We start from the raw sequence: 21,508 nt of genomic DNA, 5'->3' as shown, positions 1-21,508 counted from the left end.
GCCTTTTTCACCTAGTTATAAGAATTTTCCACTTCTCTTTCTTCTCTCTTCCTACATCCTCTACCAGCGGTTCTAAACCTGTGGGTCGAGACCCACAGGAACTGTATTAAAGGGCCGCGGCATTAGGAAGGTTGAGAACCACTGTCGGGTCTACCCACTCCTCAAAACCTTTATGTCTCTTCCTAAATAACTGAAACTGACAGGTTTCAGAAGCCAGTCTATTACTATGACCCCGGCATGTCAGTTCTTGCATCTGGAATAAGCTAGCTTAGCTATTGTTCCATGGCCTGTATACCTGATGCAAACCTTTTTATTTTCTTTTCTTTTTAATACAAGCATTTAACTCTTCCCCAACCAATATTTACTTCCTATGTTTTACAACTATGTTTTCACTTCGATGGAAAATGGTTTTGTTTTCAGAAATGGTCGTGCAGCTCTGTAAGCCCCTACTGAAATAGTTTTAAAGGAATTGTGATTTAAATTATGCATAGGCTTCAGTTTGCCACCTCCCCCTGGACTTGTGCAGAGCCACCCCTCACCCAAGCATCTGCGGGTTCTTTCTGTTGTCCCAGAGCACTGGTCTGAAATAGATCCCGCACGGGCACCCTAGAGGGCGCACTGCTTATATGTTCCGCAAGCAACCAGACAGCACAAGCTCCCAGGTTCCATAAAAGGGGAGGAGGCAGATCAGTTTACTTCTCTCATTGAGAAAGAAGAGGATTGGAAGGCCGGGAGTATAAAGCCGCGCAGAGAGCGTGAAACAAAGCAGTCAGAAAGGATTGGACTTGGGAGGCGCGGTGTGGAGTCAGGCATAAAACTTGTTGGAGAGGAGTAACGAGCCTGTTCCTCGCGCTCTCTCCTCTGCCTCTGCACTTCACCGGGTTCCCACCAGCCTTGCTCTATTTTTATACCTGCTTTTTATAGACAGAGGAATATATATATATATATATTTTCTTCTTCTTACGAGAAAATTCCTGTTCCAAGAGAAAATAAGGCAACATCAATGAAGGAGAGAAGAGCCAGCCAGAAATTATCCAGTAAATCTATCATGGATCCTAATCAGAATGTGAAATGCAAGATAGTAGTGGTGGGGGACAGTCAATGTGGCAAAACCGCGTTGCTGCACGTCTTCGCCAAGGACTGCTTCCCCGAGGTGAGTGCGGCCGACCCGTGGGATCCCCCATCTTGACTAGGACTTCTCCCTGTTTCTCTCCTTTCACCCTGACTTTCCTCTTGAAAGGCTTCTTTCTCACAGCTTCCACTTTGCCGGGGTTAGACTGCTTGGGAAGGGAAAGTGCGCCGGGAGCGTGAGGGACTGGGGCGCGCCTGCACGTCGGGCTAGTAGCGCCTGAAACTTGTTGGTCCCGGTGTGCAGAACCCGGCTTGGGAGATTTGGGTCAGCCGGTCTCCAAGCCGGCTGTGGTGAGTGGGGGGTGGGGATCAGACAAGGGTTTCAAAAAGGTCCAGGGTTAGCTTGTGGTCTAAATACGGGTGCGTGTTTTCTTTTCTAATTGGGGAGCGGGGTGGCGATTTTGTGATGGTCTTCAGTGAGGGTCGTGCATTTTAAGATAACCTCTTTGCCCTCTTTCCTTCCTCTTCTGTCCATTTTGTTTGTCCAGAATTACGTTCCTACAGTGTTTGAAAATTACACGGCCAGTTTTGAAATCGACACACAAAGAATAGAGTTGAGCCTGTGGGACACTTCGGGTAAGAGTGGTGGGACCGCGTGGCCCTTGGGGAGGGATTCCAGCCGCTGGGGGGTGCGCGGCGGACTCGGGAATCAGCTCGCCACTAGACCCCTGCACCCCTCTATTAACTTCGCCCCCCGCGGGGGATTTCCACGGTCTCTGCTGGGTGAAAATGTTACCCTTGTGGGTGGGGGTGGGGGTCGACAGTGGGGATGGGAAGATGGCAATGGGGAGAGGAGGGCGCTGTGTGCCCTCAGGGTGACCCCGCAGTTGGAGCCTCTTGTGGCTAGGTAGCTGAACGAGGTCTGTTCCCCGGGCGGTGCTCGAATCAGCAACGTGGCCCGATGCTGGGGCAGGGGAGGTGCACGCGCCGCAGCAGAACCACTCGGCTGGCGGCGAGCGCCCCTCCGGGATCCAACCTTCTGTTTGGCTGGGAGGCTGAGAGCGCGGTGGGGGAGGTGGGAGGCGGTAGAAAATCCCCAAAGATGCGCGGTTACACGCGGATTCCTTGCTCTGGGGAGAGTAACTGGGCTCAGACAGCCGCGGCGCCCGTGACGCTTGCTGCCAGGAATGCGCTGGCGGCGCGGGCAGCGAAGGGGCCGGGCAACCTCTGGGCCGCCTCTGTGCGCTGTGGGCTGCCCGCGGCGCCTCGGTACCCATCTGCATCGAGCCTTCTCCTCGCCCCAGCAGTGATCGCGGTGTTCCCCCGACCACGCCAGTCCGGTCTGACCCCTATTACATCCCTCTCCGCCTGCCTGCATGGCTGCGGGCAGCGCTATTCGCCTTTGACCTTCCCGTCTACTTGAATTATTGGCGCTGCGGTGGGTTATTATCAAGAGTCTGCGGTTCAAGGCCGGGTTATTGCCTTCCCATGAGCCCACCCACTACCTGGCGCGCTGTAGTTGGGAGAGCTAGGTATCCTGCGGGTAGGAAGGCATCCAGCCCCCCGCTGAGTTAGGAGGTTTAGGCTGGGTCAAAGACAGTGGGGGCGAGGCCCCCATTTAAGATCTGCGGCTGGGACCCAAGCACCCGCCTCCCTGGCCAGCGGTGCCTGGCAGAGTGTTATTTCCAGGAAGGGTGTAGCCTCTGGAGGAGCAGGAACCACCAGGAAGGCGGGTAAAGGCCCCTGTGCTTAGGGCTGGCAGTTTAGCAGGGAACAAGGCTGCTGGTGGACCGAGCCAAATCCCGGGTGAAACTGGTGAGGAGGAACACACAAGTGCCAACACGCAGGTTTTGCTGTCAGGCGGAGGGCCTCCGAGGTGGAGCCTGGCTCAGCTGGGAGTGGCCTCGTGAAGGTGCTTCTGTGAGCTTCTTCCTACCCTAGGCTTGAACCTCTGGAGCCCCCAGGGATGCGGGGGATCTGAGAGGGAGGGGAGGGAACCAGACTGACAGGGTCGCCGGAGGCAGTCCTTACACAAAGCGGAGCGAGCAGTCTCACGCGAGCGCCTCTTTCGGTCGGTGTCAGATGTTCCCACTGCGGCAGAGAGAAGGGCAGGTTTTTTTTCCCGCCGGAGAGTCAGGCCTTCCTCCAGCCGCTCCAAGGGCAGCAGAATCCGGACCTCGCCCTGGCGGTGTTTTGTGTTGGCGTTGTAGGCGCTGTCTGGAAACTGTAGAGAAAGTGATAGTAGACAGAATTCAAATAGTGCCTTATTTCAGTAGCTCCTCAGAATTATCGCACAGCCTAGGTACTTCATGGGCTCTAATTCTCAGCAATATCACGGTAGGTATTTGTTATGGCTAGTGGACAGCACAGCTGCTGGGTATCAATAATAAACACCAATACTTCCTCTCAGCCCTGCCCCCTCCTAGTTTGGACCTGATGCATGGTGAAAATTATTTGGGCATGGGGTGGGGCAAGGGGTTTGATCCACTCATTAATACAGAGCTGTGTTTAGATCTTAGCTCCCGGTTACCACGGATTGCTGTGTGCAAATCCCTTACCTCCCTGGGTCTCATTTTCATCATCTGTAAAAGAGGACCCTGAGCTAGATAATGTGCAGGACCTCTCCCAGCTGTGTGCTTCTTGGCTTTAGTACACCGGGCAGGCAGGTCTTTTTGTTTCCCTGGATGTTGGTTGGCTACAGCTGTTAGTCCTAGGGGATCTGGCATCCCATGCTGGGGGTTTCACAGCCTAGAAGCAAGCCAGGCTCTGAGCAGAGCCAGGCTTCCCGGTGGATTTAGGAATGAGACTCATTTGGCTGGGGGGAGGGGGGTGTGAAGGGGAGAATGGATGGGCTTATAGGAATGTTGGGCTATACAGTCACTGCCTCAAGCTTCAAGAGTCACAGGACCACCAAGGGAGATTTCAGATTAGGCTGAATTGACTTTTTTGGAAAGAAAAGGCATATTGTTTCCCAGGGTTTCCTTTGTTTTCTAAAGCTTAGAAAATAAAACAAACAAAATGTGGGCAGTATATGGTTGCAAGCTGTCCTTCCAATGTGCAGATAAGTATCACTTCACCGTATTTTCATGTATTTCATCAAAACTCTACAGTTCAGTATCTGCACACAGTAGTCACCCAATAAAATCCGATGAATGAACAAATGAGTAAGCTATGCATAGTTTCCAAGGAGATAAGGTTCCCTGACATTTATTAACACTGAATTACCTGTGCACAAAGAATGGCAATTTATAAACATTGCCTTTCATCGAGTTAAATATAATCATCTGAAATGAAGTTTGTAGCGAAATAATCACTTGTATTTTTATGTAATGAAGCAAAAACCCATGCATGCTTAACTAAAATACATATAAAGGTTTAAAAACTGTGATTAGGAAAATTTCATACAGCAAAATTATGCAGTGATGAAATCTTAGTTAGAATTTAGATTTATACAAATGGAAAAAGAGGCATGAGAGAATTATTTAGAATTCCATTATATTGTTCGTGAGGGGAAATGTTAGTTAATTAAACTCAGTTACCAAGCACTGCTTAAATTCTAATAGCCTGTTTTCAGCAAAGGTTATTTGTCGTGAGTAAAATATAACTAGCAGGAACCATTCCCTCAGCAACTGATTATGTCAAGTATCTTTAACATTTTCCCATTTCATTCCAAGCTTTTTGTGGCAAACTTCTGAACAAGATTATTTTTTGATAAATGTTTGACATTTTCTTTGTCCACTAAGACATTTGTTAAGTTCAGGTTGTGAAAATAACTGTATATGCCTTATACCTCTCCATACATTTATTTTTTTTTTCCAAAGGCGAGCAATTTAACTCTTGAGAGAAGATCCAAGCCAAGCTTATGAAGTCCTAAATGTCAGATGATTTTTTTTCCCCCTTAGAACTTTGTGAAAGAGATTTATATAGGGAAAGTTGGGTGTGCCTAACTTCTCTTACACAGGGAGAGAGATGGGCATAAACATTGTCCTTTGAATGGTTATTTCCTGGAACCCTCCCAGCAGAGGGTCAGGCATTTAGGAGACAGAAGCAGTTCTTCTCTTCTGTGGCCTCTTTATACTTGGGTGGCTTTTCATAAGGGGTCTTGCTTTCCCCCCATCAGTCCTATGCTCATTTCTGGACAAAACTGCCAATTTGGATGTGGGGAGGAACATTAAATGGTGAAATTGGGGTGTGGAATCTCTTTCCACCCTTTGTGGTGCAGTGACTTAACATTTTTCTTTCTCCCTCCTTCTCTTCCTTCCTTCCTTCTCCATCCACCACAAGTAGGCCCTCTATTAGACCTTGAAGATGCAGTGTGAATTAAAAGATGTTCCTGCCCCTAAAAAGTATGAAGTTTGGGTGGGGCAGGGAGGAAACCATCTATTGTTGCTCTTTGCCAACTCACGATGAACACTATTTTGTCACGCTCTTGAATCCAAATGCCCTGTTATATCTAGTTGAAATGTATTTCCCTTGTCATGGATGGCTAGATACTCTGGAGGTAAGAAACAGCTCCCTCCACCCCATTATACGCACCATTAAAGCAACCAGAAATGGTAATTTGCCAGTTGACTCTTAGAGCTAAAGTATTCAGCCCCTAAAAGTAAGCAAAACCTTTTTAAAACGCCATCTGAATTGTCTGCAAGAGGGGATTTTTAAAGCCAGTCTTCACATACAGGTGCATAATTTCTTCATTGTACTGAGAACTATTCCCTTTTCATTATAAAATGAGCATTTTTACTAATAGTTACAGAAAAACGGTCCTTATCCTTTTCCAGTTCACTCAAGTTTTCTGCAAAACAGTGTGCAATGGTTTCAACATTTTAAAGTGATACGTGAGACCAAAGTAATTCTAATATCTTGTGCTTCAAAATCTGCCACATTTGCCAAGCCTAGAAGCAATTTGTAGCATGAAGCCAAATGCCTCCTAAGAATAGAAACTTAGTCATTTAAGGATCACCAAATCTTTTCCTAAGAGATTTGATTACTGTGTAATTTTAGCTCGTGATTTAGGGAGTAACAATCATTCATGCCAGCTTTTAACCTAGACAAGCTAATGCATATTTTATTTAAAGCATATTATTACTTTAAAAAAATTTAGTCCGGCTGCTAAAATTCCCCACAATAACTATGCTATTGCTTCAGGAACACTCTTTTGAATCTTGTCATAATACAAGCTTCTTTTAAGCCCTGAAGGTTAAAGTTAGCACTTTCTCTATAAGTTTTTAGCATTAGTAACAGAGAATGTAGTATACTATACTTAAGAGGGAGGAAAGAAAAGTATTAATTACCTCATGGTCTTCCTTGAAGAACAAGCTTCTTTATAAACAGAAATCTATTCAAAGGGTTATATTTATAGCTTATATGTCAAGTTTGAAGAATGATCTTGGTGACAAGCACTCTAATGAAATATTTCTTAATAGGGATGGAAATGGTTCAGCAGCATTGGAGATTAGTACATAATTAATCCAGAAAAGCAGCTTAAAAAGAGATCACTGGTCCTTTTTTTCCTTTCTTTTTTTTTTTTTAATTTGTGTGTGTGTGTGATTTAACACATCTACACAAGTCATACAGGAATGATTATAAAACCAATAAACATAGGGCATTCTATATCCACTCTGTGGTATGCTGGGGGTGGGTGGTTACAAAGCTGTTCTCAAGTTAAACTCACAGTCCAGTTAGAGAGACAAGACAAAAATAGCAAAAAAGATAGGTGACAATAACATTAAAAATACTCAGGCTTTCCCAAAGGCTGACATTACATTTCTTATGTAAGAAATCGAATGAGGAGCCCATGTTAAATGTCAGGAGTTTATATGGGAGGAGATACCCATAGACTGGGATGGGAACAGGCTAAGGAGTTCTTCCACTGGCATCCTTATGAGAATACCCTTAGGACAAAGAGGGGACTTGGAAACATTCCTTCATCTCTGGTGCCAAAATACCTATTTATGGGCAGCCTGGAGGTTCTGAAGCTGGAACAAAACGATTCAAAGGTAGTTGAAGGCCACAGGAGTAGCCTAAGCCCCCTGATTTCATGACACATTGCTCATTCAAGTCCACCACAATTCCTTTCCTTCGCAAAAGGCAACTCAGTTCTTAAGAAGTCTTCAACATCCCTCACACTTGGAAACATGTTTACATTTAGCAGATGTTGGGGAAAACAAGATTCTGAAAGCTGGAATTATAACTTAACCTTTGTAGAGAAAGAGAGAGGGTAACAATTTACAAAGGAGCTAAAAAAGCATGAGCATTTGTGATTTGATCATCAAGGCTAAACCCGCAGAAAACTGGGTATTTGGGAAAGTTGTAATGATCCCTTGGAGCTTAATAGTTGCCAAACCAGGTTCAACTCTTAACTTGCATTTTCACTCTGATAGTCTGAAAGAAATGCCAGGTAAGGAAAACAATAGTTTGAATGGTGGTTTCTAATAAGCAGTACATAAAGCTGTATTTGGAGATTTGTCCACCATGCAACAATTTCCATTTAAACTATGGAACCTTCCAAGAAAGGGAAAAGGAAGTCTAAATTCTCCTAAGTCTACATCTCTATCTAGATTTTTTTTATTAAGCTCAATTTTGTGTTGGTTTTTTTAAGCTCAATTTTGTGTTGTTGTTCTTCCCCCCCCCACCCCCCAATCTGGTTTCTTGCTAAATTGCACATTTCAATGAGGCATCCAGATTGGTCATTCTGATGCCACCTGAAATAACCAGATGTTTCCTCATTAATCCAATTCTTTTGCATGTAAATATGACACCAAGGACCAATTGTTTCTCCACTTAGCTCATGGTGCCTGCTGGGCTGTGCCAAATGAATTACTTGTGCCTTAGTCATTTTCTGAGGTTCTTTAAATGCCTTCTCTGTTACTACATATTGGCAACTTTCTCGGGGTCCCCTTTGGTAAAACAGACATTTTATTGACATGGAATTTAGGCTGCCTCAAAAGTTTGACCAGGTGTTGTGCACATTGGTTTTGGAAAATGAGTCTGATGACACAGTTTGTGGAAAGGTGAATTTACTCATGGGACTCTACTTTGAGAAATCTGACTCTTAAGTATCATGCAACATAAAAACTTCAATCTGTTACTGAATGATAATTAATTTATAAAATATGACACACATACTTTTAACCTTAAAGCTCTTGACTTACCACAGTTCTCCTGTCAGTAAGATATTTTGATTCTTACATATTTTGTCTCTCAATAAGATAAGGAGTTTCAAGGTACAGATTTATTTAAAGGCCAAACACAGCAATGTTAATTCTACCTGTCTGACTTGCTATCCAACTCTGTATTTGCAATGCCGCCAGAAATAGAAAATATTAATTCTGTTTTTATGGCAACAACACAGAGATACTCAAATTTTTATAATATTTGTTCATAATTTCAATTAATCTGAATCTGGAGAAGAAACAAAATATTCTTCCTGGGAATCTTTTTTTATGTTTATAGGCATGGTATTTGTAGTACAGACTACTTGAAAAAGGAGTTAAACAGAATGTTATACTAAGCCAGATATGAAAGTTCAGCCGAGATTGAATTCATATTCTTGAGACTGGTGCTAATTTAAAGCTTTCACTCTGATTAGAGATGGCACATAAAGGACCACAATCTTGTAATAATTAGGCAGATCATATTTGGTTCAAATGTCCTCCTGGTGGTCACTAAAAATACCAAAGCTTATATATTTTTCTCTGCCAAAATATGCAGTGTTCCTAACTTATCATTCTTAAGAAAAGAACGGGGAAAGAGGAGATTTTCAAATTAAGGTTCAAGTATAAGTCATATTTATGAAATATTCAACAAACGGTTTTTTGTTCTTAAACTCCTCTCTAAAACCTGACAGTGTTTGAACTGGTTTTGCAAAGGTTTCATAGTTTCCCTTTTGGGCATATATCTTCTTGCATGTACGTTTAATTATATACATATATGGTGTGCTGTATTTTTGCGGAAGGGTGACTTCAGCAGGTAGGTATGTGTCTGAAGAATTAGTTTCTGGGTGAGGCACATTGCAACTATTCTTGGGCTGGAAATTTTTGCTCTCACCCAGAATTAATGATCTTGAAGACAAGGATGGGTTAGACTTGATGATTCAAAAGCCTTTTAGAACTTTGCTGATAGGCCAAACAGCGCAACTCAGAGAACCCCAAATGTGCACTTAGCAAAGTCCTTCAACTATATTTGGGGTACGGGAAGGAAACACACATTTTGCATATGTAATATGTTCATTTCTTCACTATATGGAGTTTCCCAAAGTTAGTTTCCTTAAAAAGGATCTTGAAACAGTGCTGTAAACTTAAGTTTCATATAGTGTCAGAGAAATGCAAGAAAATCTGAGAATTACCATGTGCATGAAGCCCATTCCACAAGGTGAGGGAGGAGTTTCATTTGCCTAGCAAACCTAAATTTTAGTGCACTTTAACTGTAGTATATTAGATGGCAGACTGCATGCTGCCTGTACCCTGCCCTGTGCTACAGGCCAGTGAAAGTGTAACACTTTCTTACATAGTAAAACATATTCAACTCTCTTGTGTTTGGCTCTATCTACTACAGCTGCCCCCTTGGAAGCTTTTCATGTGTATCTTTAAAAAGTCTGTAGAAGTTGATTTTTCACTGTTTGGCTTCACAGGATGTTGTAAGACTTTTCTGGGGGGATGGAAGTGTCAGGGCCACGTTCCACTTTATCCACTTACTTTGGGCTCCTTCCTTTAGTGAGATCGCCTCTCTCTCACAGCACCATTCCCGGAATTCCTCTTTGTTTTCCCTTAACTTGTGAGATATCCCACACATGCCCTCTCCAGCTTCACTTGCCTTATTTCCTTTGTGTGGTCACTTGGGCTTTATGGGGAAGAATAGGAAAGAATTCAGAGTACTTAAACACAGAATAAACACTGTTACACAGGATTTTTTTTTTCCTGAAGGTCCTGCTTAGCTGATGAATTGTTACCTCTTTCCTGGTAGGGGGACAGTTCTGTGTCAGAACTTGTTTTCTACCATGAAAAAAGTAGAGAGAATAGATTTTTGTATCTCAACAAAATATTAACCTTAACCTATCAAGAGATGTAATGACTAATGGTCTTGTTATTTTTAATAGGAAATTAGTCTTGTCATTGGCGGCCAGATAAATTATGTTTATAAGTAATAAATTTGGGGATTGGTTTTAATAGCACCATTGGACACTCACTCTTGTGCATCTGAAATCAGGGCTGTTCATTAGCAAAAGTAATAGGACGGGATCAAAGTGTCATTCCTAATTAGATCTTGTTAAAGCTCTTAAAAATTCTCACTCTCTCTCTAAGCATGGTGGTTTATTCCTGGTGAACCTTTACACTACATATGTATTTTCACTCAGACTGTTAGCCAGATAAAAACAAATGCAGAAACCATCCTTCATGAGAATCTGGTTTAACTTGAGAAATCTGTTTCCCATTAAAATCAGACCATAGTCTAAATTGTGCAGCTATTTGGATAGACTCACTAAGCTCAGAAGCCCGCCCACTTGATTTTAGAAGTAGGAGTCTCAGGCGGGTGACAGAGGGGCTGAACGAAAAGCCAGATTCCCATTGTGGCCATATAATGGGTGGGGGTGGGGAAATGGCCCTAAAAGGGAGGGGTAATCTTTGCAACCAGGTGGTGCCCTGAATGTTGAAACCTTTCCTCCTGGGGATTTTCCTGGCAGTCCCAATATTAACTAAACTGTTGTAGCCTGTTTGTATTTATTCCACTGGGGGAGATGGTCTCCACTGTCATACAAAGTAGTCTTAGATCCTAAATGAGAGATGGCTGATGAGGGCTCTCTCATCACACAGCATCCTATCTGAAAGCAGTGAGGCCCCTGGAGATGCCAGTTCTCCGAAGTTCAGGTCTACGTCAGCCTGGAAGGCCTCCCCAGTGCCAGAGTCATCTTCCCTAATGTGAGTGATTTGAGGGAAGGTCTCTGAAGCCTGGTGAGGTTTCTGACAGGTGGCCGCTTTGATTTTCTGGGCCTGGGGTCAGGTACATCTCTTACTAACTTTGAAGAGCAGAGAAAACCCTCATGCATATGCCATTGTTTGGATTGTCTCTCTGTGATCCGAATTCTCTGACTGCCTGTTTGGAAAGAGATACCTGAATGTATACAGCAAGAGTTGTGTCAGACGTGCATACTTACAGTACTCATAGGAAATACCAAACTATCCATAAATAGTATTCACTGATTGCATTTCTGATACCTCTCAAAAATGTTTTAGGTGAGTGAACTATGTGAATTATTCTATTGCTTTAAGTGGCTGAAAAGCAGCCACAGCTTGTCATTTTCAGAGACAGCCTCCTTCTAATATAGTTTAAAATTTAAAATGACTTGACTTTTTAAACTCTAACTGCTTTAAGGTTTGAGGAAATATCTTTCAGTTGTCAGCCTCTGCTACATCAGGGTCCTGATCCCAGATGTGGGTAGGAAGCAGCTTCAGCTCCTGAACAATTCTGACTTAATTGTCTTCACATATTCACACTTTTCTTCTGGATTCTTGGAACATTTTTTTCATCCAGCTTAGCAAACACGCCTGGCTTGAAGTTGTCATTCTCCATCTCTCAAGTAGCTAGTGAAAAGCCACAGTATTGCCTCGGGTCCCACAGATGCTAGGGACCCAGTACATACGGTGAAGAGGGACGGAAGATCCCTAACTTTATCTGTGTCTTCCAGATTCCAAACCTGGCTCCTGAAAAATTTCGCTTTGATAGAAATGTAAAAGGTGATTTTTTTTTTTTAATCTTCTTTTTTGTCCCTCTCTTCTCCTGTCTTTGACTATCGAAGTTTTGATTTATCAGGGGAAACTATGTCCTGTTTTTCTTCTAGAAATAGAAAACTGATGTCAGAATGAATAAAAGAATGAAATAAAAAGTTTTAAAAAGACTTTGAGAGTTTAGATTTCTTTCTGTACACTGGATTCAAACATATGTGTGTATATGTTTACATAGTAAAATGATTTTCATGTTATGCTTCTGAAGTGTCTATATACAGAAAATGAGGTCTTAAAAAAAGTAGAAATTAACAAGCTGTCTTGGGTTTTTTAGTCATACCACCTGGTAATTATTGGCTTCATCTAATTGCCCATCCTTTAGCATTCTGAAAGGACTAGAAGAAACTTCCTAAACAACTAGAGGGTTCTATGGTTAAATTAATTGGCTGGTGATGAACCTTTAGGGTGCCTGAGATTTAACTCAGGCTACGATTATCAGATCGTGCCTCAGGATCACTCCCAGAGATGGAACTGTAGAAAAAAACAGTGACAAGATCCAGTATGACATTTGTTATATTCTTGGTGGTAAGAGGAAGAGTCTCTATAGGGGATTACTTTTAGTAAACAAGCTCAAAGGTCAATGGCTTATCCAAACTTGTAACTTGGAGATAGGCTGGCACTGATGTGGTTTACTGTGATTCTCTTTGCGTAGTTGAACCTACCTTCTACCACGATCATGCTACTATCAGGCTGATCTTGAGTTTTGGTTACTTTTCCAAGAAGAACCTCAATTTATGGTCCTTGCTCCCACTCAGCCTTTAACAATAGTCACAATACAGCAATGATAACCAGAGTTAATATTTATTGATCTCTTTTTTTTTTTTTTTTTTTTTGTAGAGACAGAGTGTCACTGTACCGCCCTCGGGTAGAGTGGCCGTGGCGTCACACGGCTCACAGCAACTTCTAACTCTTGGGCTTACGCGATTCTCTTGCCTCAGCCTCCCGAGCAGCTGGGACTAAGGGCGCCCGCCACAACGCCCGGCTATTTTTTTGTTGCACTTTGGCTGGGGCTGGGTTTGAACCCGCCACCCTCGGCATATGGGGCTGGCGCCCTACTCACTGAGCCACAGGCGCCGCCCTATTGATCTCTTTCTAAATGCCACGTACCGCCTAGGTCGATTTCATCCCAGGTAGATAAGTGGTCAGCATCTTCATTGTGTGAGTGAGAGATCTGATGCAGGGAGTCCTGAAGCTACCCTGCCCCCTCCTTCAGTGGTAGAGGCAGATTTGCACTCAAGGCCACCTGGCCCCAGGCACATCCCCCCTTCACCGACCCAGGTGCTTTTCAGGCCCTCACCTCTGAACCCTGCAGATTTTACTTTAACATCCTGGCCCTCCTCCTGAATCAAGGTCAGACACTGTGAGGCTGCCACTCAGTCATCTCCTGGTCGAAGTGAACACATTACTAATCAGGCTTTTTGTGTGTTTGTTTGCATTCTTTTTCAAGAATTCAGGGGAACAAGGGTGGGGCCATGATGTGACAGTCAAGGGATTTGGCTCAAAAGAGTAGAGCTAGAGCATGACCAGGAGGACTTTCATCTGAAAACTTGTGTGTCTGTTTCCTCGCAGGTTCTCCTTACTATGACAATGTCCGTCCCCTCTCTTACCCAGACTCGGATGCTGTGCTGATCTGCTTTGACATCAGTAGACCAGAGACTCTGGACAGTGTCCTGAAAAAGGTAAGTGCTGGGGAATGATGACACCATTCAGTATGGGACTATAAATAAATGGAAACATGGTTGGCCAAGGAGCTCAAAGACTCTAGTTACCTCCTTGCCTTATATTTTTAATTAAAAAACCGAAAGGACACTCTCACACCTACACAGGGTTTCCTCATGTATGTCACTATTTTTAATATGAACCTGCTTGAAATTTTATTTCATGAAGCTGTGAAATAAAATACCCTTTAAGAGGCTCGACATGTGCCCCTTGAGAGGAAATGTGCAGCTATAAGCAGCTGGATTTGGCACAGCCACATTCGTGCCTCCTGTTTACTCACCAGATTGTGCATTAGCTTATAGGTTTACATTTGCCCTTAATTCAGATATTGAAATGAGTGCAATAACAGCTATTTCAATAAAGAGGCTGTGTTTTAGTTATGAAGTTCCCTATCAGAAACAGCAATGAAACTGGCATAAGGAGCAAGAGGAGGGGTATCTCTCCAGACCTCGTGAATTGTGGTCAAGTAGATGTCGAAGACTAACGGAGACATTCGTTGTGAACATGTTATAGATAATAGCACATGAAGCCTGGTTTCTGGAGGCAGAGGTGAGTCAGGTGCTGAAGGTGGAGAAAAGACCTGAGGATCAAGCTCTGGATAGAAGGGACCAGGGAGCATCAAGGAAGGGGACCTGTACCAGGAAGGATTACAGGTCCCAGGGAGGTCAGTGGGAGGGGAGGGTGTTCCTTGGCCTCCAGCAGCCTGGGGCTCAGCCTCCAGGTAGCTACAGGAGGCATATGCTATGCCATGGGTCAGCATTTATTAGCCACCAGCTGTTTTCTCAGCCTTGGCCTGAGTGCTGTGGGTTCCAGAAGCAGACTCTCTCCTCCATCACTGGCAGTATCAGCTGAGTGGGGATCCGTGTGGCCCAGTCAGAGTGTGGTGGGGTTTGAGAAAGAGAAACACCCATGTTGTTGACATGGGTTGGTTTTAGTTTTTTGTGTGTTTTTTTTTTTTTTTTGGTTGTTTGGTTTTAATTTTTAGTGGAATTTGTATTTGTGTACTTTTATTCCCCTATTTTATTTGATTGCTTGGCTTATATGTGTAACATTGTGAAATTAGGGTTTGAAGCATAATCACCCCCTTTCTCTACTAAACATTATAAACAGTTCAAGGAAGTATGACTTTAATAGATCAAAGGCTCTTTTTCACTTTTTAACTCCTTTGTGTTAGATTTGTATATCTAACACAAATAATGCTAAGGCTTGTCAAATTCAGGCAGGAAAACACCTTTCCTGTCTTTAATGCTTATAAACAATTGCTAGACATGCAGAGGGAGGCCAAAGTCATTACACAGCTGAGGAACAAAATAGCAGCATGTCTAGTTCTGTCTGTAGATGAAAGAGGTTGCTTATTTACTGGAGTTTTTACTTGATGTAGTATCAGGTTATACATAATTTATGATGAAAAGCCTTTCTCCTGTTTTATTTTGCTCTTGTCTTCCAAGACCAAATGCATAGTGACTTTGGCCCTATAGATATTAATGAGCGTGTTTTACATTCCTGGGAGGTTTAAGGCTCATGATAACCCCTGCTGTGGTTCGTCTTCATTAATTGAATTCCTTAAGTCCTTGAATATCAAAGAGGTTAGAGTAACTTGAAGTGGGAGGAATTTCTTAATCTTTTTCTCAGTTCACCTTTTAGTTCTAACTCTAGTGTCTTTTGGTATTTGGTAGATTTGCTCCAACGTAATTCTGGAAGGAAGGAATCATTGGAAAAATTAGGCCCTTCCTTCCAGAATTATGTTGAAGTATTACTCCCTTCAATCCGCTGATGTACTTTGAACTAGAGTTCATTGCTCAAAGCATACCTCTAGCTCTGGAAAATCTCCTCTAGTGGTGTTTTAAATGACCTTATCTAGGTATTCACCCCCCACTGTTCTGTGAATTCCTTTTTGGAAGACACAGCTAACTATGCCTTAATCATCTTTGTCACCGCCACAATACTTAGTAGAGCACTTAATGCATACTTATGAGTGTGGGTGGGAAGAATCAGGCTTCACTCCCCCATCACAGACTCTCTCAGCCCTGCCCTGCAAGACCCAGAGCTCTCCTGAGAACGCCCTGCACCCCTGACTCCCATCCTGTTGGAGAGCTTAAGCTGGAGGAAGTGAATCCACAAGTCACCCCCTTTCCCTTAAAGAGGGCCATTGGAATTCACTGCCAGGAACAACTAGCCAAATTGGACTAGATTTAAATATTTAACAGTTTGTGTAACTTAAAAACTAACTCAATGGTATTTGAGCTATAGGACTAAAATACCTGCCTGAAAGCCTAGGAAATGGTTCTTTGCACAGTCATGGTCTGTGCTGATTCCATCACATGAATGGTGGAATGATTGATACTTCCTTCAAGGCAGGGTGTTCTGTTTTATTACCTGTACCTTGGGTACCTAAATAGTGCCGCCAGACAATGGCAGCAGGCTTCTGTTTTTCTTGATGGAATTGGTGAACACAGAGACATCCTCAAGTTGGCCCTGCCTTATTCCCAGCCTGCTAGCTGGGGAGTGTCAGCTCAGCATATCTGAAGATGTAGTCAGTCCCTCGTTTGGATATATAATTATTCTTAAGGCACTTTTATCTTTTTAGAGATACCCCAGTAATTAAGAAATTGTTGAAGCTACCTTCAGACAACATTCAACAAGTCACTCATAGTGGGGACAGATGAGTCACAGATAAGGAGAATAGATAATAATATACATAAGCATTTGCTAGTGGGGCTGGTTCAAAACTAGTAAAACTTAAGATCTACTCAGGAGATAAATGTAGGTTTTCCTTTTCATCAGACGTGACATTTTCTTTTTAAGGTCCCTTTTAGGAATTTATTTTCCATGTTTGCCAGTGGAGAAATGGTTTTCATTTTGTAGGTAGCAGTGCTTTGTTAATTGTTTGTCTTTTTTTCTCTTCCTAGTGGAAAGGTGAAATCCAGGAGTTTTGTCCTAATACCAAAATGCTGTTGGTTGGCTGCAAATCTGATCTTCGGACAGATGTTAGTACATTAGTTGAGCTCTCAAATCACAGGCAGACCCCGGTGTCGTATGACCAGGTATGTATGTAATGTGTGAGAAAATGAAAGAAATGGCATATCACTCAAAATAAATACAGTGAAAAAGTAGCTGCTTTTCTAAAGACTCAGCCATTGTGAAATGTGAAATGCTTTGTCACCGATCGCATAATCACATGATATTTGAGTACATAAACAGGTGATCATATGCTAACCTTGCATATCTTCGAAACTCCCAGTAGATTTAAAGTAAAATAGATTTAAGAGAGAAAGTCAAAATCAGTAAGACTCTTTTAAGAGAGGTAATCTTATTTTACACTCAGCATAATAAAAAGGCAAATGCACCATAAAACCATCTTCCAGAGGTTTGTCATTTCAACAGGCATTTCCCTCAAGTAGAATATATTTCAGAAGTTAATTCTCTTAAAACCTACAACCAGATTCTAAAGAGAGTTCATGTTGAAATAGCTAGAACTTGATTTAGAATTCATTTTTTTCTTTTAAGTACAGCAGTCTTCTTTGGTTTGCATTTCTAATTAATAAAAGTTTGGTTATTTAAATAAGCCATTTCTATTGATGCACACATGCTTATCATTGTGTAAACTGGCAGCATTTCCATGCTTAGAAATCACACATTTTGTGTTTCATAAAGTAATAGATGCCATCATAGGCTTATTCTTTCCCTCAACTTATTATGGCTCTAAGATACAATCATGTAAATTTCAAAATTGATTTTAAATTTCATTCATTGCCCAATTTTTGTACAACCTGTTCACAAGTCTTGAATGCCATTTACACTCAAAGAAAGAAATTAAGTGCCCCATGAGGTGCTGGAACAAGCTGTGGAGGCCACATCACCCCTGGCAGAGCTGGGGTGGAAAATGCCCAGTTTATGTTCATGATCACATTTTCCAGTAGTAAGTAAGGTTCTCTCAGTAATTCTATGCTTGCTGTGAAGCAGGAAGACCTAAGTAACCGGTTCACTCTTGGTTATGGTCGATAGTGGAGATGAATCACATCCTAAGCTCCTCTCCTAATTCTTTGGATCCCTTCATATTATTTGATGACCAGGGTCATCGTTTATTAATGAGCCAGTGACCTTAGGTCAGCCCTTATCATCTACGGGGAGCTCTAGCAGTATCAATGAGTAAATGATAATTGAGTATCTTAGGACTGGGTCCTGACTAAAAAATATTTATGAAGTAATACATAAGGCAGGTCAATTTTTTTTTTAAAGTGTTTTGTTTTGCAATGAAGGAATGAAAATCCAGTCAACATATCAGAAAATGTTTTGCAATGCAGTCTTATTTTGTGGTATAGAAGATACTTTATAACTCTCCCCCAAAGTCTTATTGCTGACTAAAATCCCTTCTTTTATTTCTCAGGGGGCAAATATGGCCAAACAGATTGGAGCAGCTACTTACATCGAATGCTCAGCTTTACAGTCAGAAAATAGTGTCAGAGACATTTTTCACGTTGCCACCTTGGCATGTGTAAATAAGACAAATAAAAACGTTAAGCGGAACAAATCACAAAGGGCCACAAAGCGGATTTCACACATGCCTAGCAGACCAGAACTCTCGGCAGTTGCTACGGACTTACGAAAGGACAAAGCCAAGAGCTGCACTGTGATGTGAATCTTTCGTTATCTTTAATGAGGACAAGGGAATCTGGTGTAAAAAACAACAGCCAAGCAAAAAGGTGAAGTCTGAATGAAGTACACAGCCAAAGTCACGTACACCCCAGACTTAGGAAGCATTTGAAAGGATGCTCATCTTTTTGGAATCCTGTACTTAGGTTTGGCACGTAGACCAAGTTGTGAGAAGTGAATACATGGAAAAATTTTGAGGTCGACTTGAAAAATATGCCAAAAAGAGAGAGAGAAATAAATGAGCTAGAGGAAGATGAGGAGGACTGCAAGTACCTCCAAGAAGAAAAACTGTACTCTGAGTGGTGCTTGCGTTTTTGTTTTTAGGGTGTTTTTTTTTTTTTTTTGGTTTGTTGTTGTTGTTACAATCTATTCACGGATCGCTACTTTGATTTAATTTCTGAATGTTTTAATCTCCTTTGCAAAAAGAATATATTAATATACCATCCTCATTGGGAACTGGCACTGTGACCTTAGCATTTAGTTTTCTAGAGGATGTGATCTAATTTCTTTCTAGCTCATCATTAAAATGGAAATTGTATCAGGACCCACGGGGATATCCAGAGGAAAACTTTGTGAGGCTTCGGAAACCTGGCTTTCTTGAAGATAGCTAAACAAGATGGTTCTAAAGAAAGGCTTTTGCAGTCTCGCGAGATTTGTAGACCAGCACTGCAAAGATCACATAGATCAAATAGAAAAAATATTGATTTTTTTATTCAGTCTGATGGTTCTGTTCATCATTGTGATTGTCATTAAAAAGTGGTAAATTGCTCAATGTAATATTTTTGTGTGCTGTTTAGAAAAGAAAGTATGTGATATTTTTTGCCATCGTTGATAAAAAATGCAAAGTCAAATGAACGGTGTCTTGGTTTGATGTCATAGAATGATCCAAGGAGAGAAAAAAAATAATGTAGGTACTATTTTCGCCAGAAGAGGTAATGAATGAAGGAATAGTAGCAGAAAGCACAGTTTGTGAGTAAAGTTGTCTGGAATTAAGTTACCAAAAATGCGAAACAAAAGGATTGTTATAGGGGCTGAAGCTCCCAAACCGGCAGCACCTACTGATGTGTTGGTTTATTTCACTTTCTTTAAATGAACATTAATCAGAGGAAGTCCCACTTAGACAAGCTTTAGAGAATCCACAGTGGAAACTTAAATAATTGCAGTCCTAACACAGTACTAGGACATTTCTAGAGAATGATTGCCAAACCTCACTTAACCAGATCCAGCCAAGGACCATGTCAACACTTGATCGCTGTTGTTACATAAAATAATCAGCATTTAAAATAGTTTACAGATTTCTTTTGACCGGTTCCTTTCAGATTCTTACAGAGAAGAAACTAGATCTGACCTGTTTATTGTTGGCGCTTGTTGAAAACGAGCTTTCTTTCCAAGATAATGCTTCATTTTTGAAGTGTTAAAGCTGTGCTCCCATTAAATTGTGGCAGAAGGAGAGATTAAGGTAATTACAACACTCAGTTCTATGTCTTATAAGCACTTTGTTTTTGTCTCTGCAAGAAAATACCATTCCAGCCATTTCCCATGAAATACAGACATTTTACCAACATAATATGCTTTTATTGACGCAGCATTATGCTTTGGGCAGTATTACAAAATCGCTGGCAAGTGCTTTCTGTATTTAAATATTGTAAAAAGAAAATAAGTTATAACTGTTATAAAGCAAAACTTTTGTTGCATTTTTTTTAAAATGTTGAAGTCACTTTGTATGTTTTGTCAATGTTTTCGCAGTATTTATTAAAACATACTTTTTTTCCTTCAAATAAAAAAGTAACCATGTCTTTGTCTAAATGTGATCTGTCTTCTATTATCTACTTCCTGATGTAGCTGTTTAGCTTTGTTCCTTAGTAGAGATGATTACAGAGTCTGGCCTAAGATTTCCTGAACTAGTAGGCTTTGGAATTTTTTGACTATTCACAGTAGTAATAGTTTCCAAGGGAAAGGTAAATCTGTGTGTATAAAAGATTTTTATGATGATTTCCATTCACAAGAAGAAAATGGAGCATAATTAGACTAAGTGACTTGAGTATATACAAATAAAAGGCCTGATATTATATAGAATCACACTGTAGAAAGTAAGGAAATTCACTGAAGCCATGTGATGCAGTCCTAAGTCACAGATTTAATTCTAATGTGACCCTCGTTTGCTTCTCTGCCCCAGAGTCTTAAGCCTTGGTCCCTAATCCAGCCATCCAACTTGCAAGGCAAGTTCTTGTTCACAGAAGCCAACTGTGTGGATGGCCCAGAACCCAGCGATTGCAGTTTTATATGGAAGTAACAAGCAAAACAAAAATAGTCTTGCTTATGATAGTTGCATCTTTAAGTAACATAGGACAAGGCAATACATATAGGCTTCCCCAGTGACCTGAAAGATGTAAAGTAAGCAAGGAATAGCTTAGGTTAGAGACAGGCCTGCATTCCTATAAAACCAGCTGATTCTTAGTCTTCACCCAAAATACATACATAAAAATTTTACATAAATGCCTAAAGATACTCCATTTGGGATTTTAAAACAGTGATTCTTTCAACATAGCTAAGTCTCCTCATATAAAAACTGCATCTGCGTGGCTTTTTTTTTTTTTTTTTCTTAATGGCTTTAGAAATCTTTGAGGTATAGTTACTTGCTTGGACATAATTCTTGAAAACAAAAATCAAAGAGAAGACCAAAGGATTAAGCGTAAGTGAACAAATTAAAGAGAGTTGATACTGTAGGCTAGCTTTATTACAAAGGTTTAGAAGCAAAGAGATTTACTGAAAATGTAACTCACTCTTATTACCAAATACCAAAGGAAATAAAAGTACTTTCCAAATCCTTGGTGTTGAGTAACTTCTAAGAATAATGTCTAAGTCAGGCTTGCTAGAAACTCATTTCTCAACAATCACTGGCACAGAAAAAAATAGAAAGCTGAGGTTTGCTGACCCTGATAGTATTTTATAGGTTGTACAGTAATGTTCCCCTCTGGTCAATTGTTCTTTTCCAGCAGCTTTAATTTGTTGAAGTGAAAGAAAAAGGTTCGTCTTCACCTTGGGCATGTGTGTCTTCGCTTCTCCGGCTTTCTGCCTTAGCAAACATTTCTTGTAAGTGTACTGTGAACATTCCTTTCCATTGATTAATGATCATGATTAATGCCTTTTTAAATAGTAAAAGGTGGTTTTCAAAGTCTGAATAAGAGTTTGACTGTGTCTCTCTCACCCTTATTAATCTTTTCCAGGAATGCTTGCTTAGAAGACTGCAGTCTTCTAGGTTATGTGTCTTCAGTGCAAACTTAGAA

At 41.4% G+C, this 21,508-nt stretch overlaps 1 protein-coding gene across 1 annotated transcript; it reads left to right on the top strand.

Moving 5' to 3' along the window:
* The first annotated feature begins 703 nt into the window (after window positions 1-703).
* Window positions 704-20,027, top strand: RND3 (Rho family GTPase 3). The gene is made up of 5 exons (XM_053597467.1): window positions 704-1,153; window positions 1,620-1,707; window positions 13,419-13,528; window positions 16,478-16,612; window positions 17,956-20,027. The coding sequence occupies exons 1-5, from the start codon at window positions 1,004-1,006 to the stop codon at window positions 18,205-18,207; spliced, it is 735 nt and encodes a 244-aa protein (XP_053453442.1). The 5' UTR covers window positions 704-1,003; the 3' UTR covers window positions 18,208-20,027.
* Window positions 20,028-21,508: the final 1,481 nt, after the last annotated feature.

This window comes from Nycticebus coucang, chromosome 7 (assembly GCF_027406575.1).
Source record: "Nycticebus coucang isolate mNycCou1 chromosome 7, mNycCou1.pri, whole genome shotgun sequence".
In the NCBI taxonomy this organism is placed as follows: Eukaryota; Metazoa; Chordata; class Mammalia; order Primates; family Lorisidae; genus Nycticebus; species Nycticebus coucang.
The sequence above is the reverse complement of the archived record's forward strand: the minus strand, read 5'-3'. Positions and strand labels throughout refer to the sequence as shown.

Coding starts and splice junctions, on each gene's coding strand:
- RND3 (XM_053597467.1), top strand. CDS start 1,004: ATGAAGGAGAGAAGAGCCAGCCAGAAATTATCCAGTAAATCTATCATG. Junction 1,154..1,619: donor CCAAGGACTGCTTCCCCGAG/GTGAGTGCGGCC, acceptor TTGTTTGTCCAG/AATTACGTTCCTACAGTGTT. Junction 16,613..17,955: donor CCCCGGTGTCGTATGACCAG/GTATGTATGTAA, acceptor TTTATTTCTCAG/GGGGCAAATATGGCCAAACA.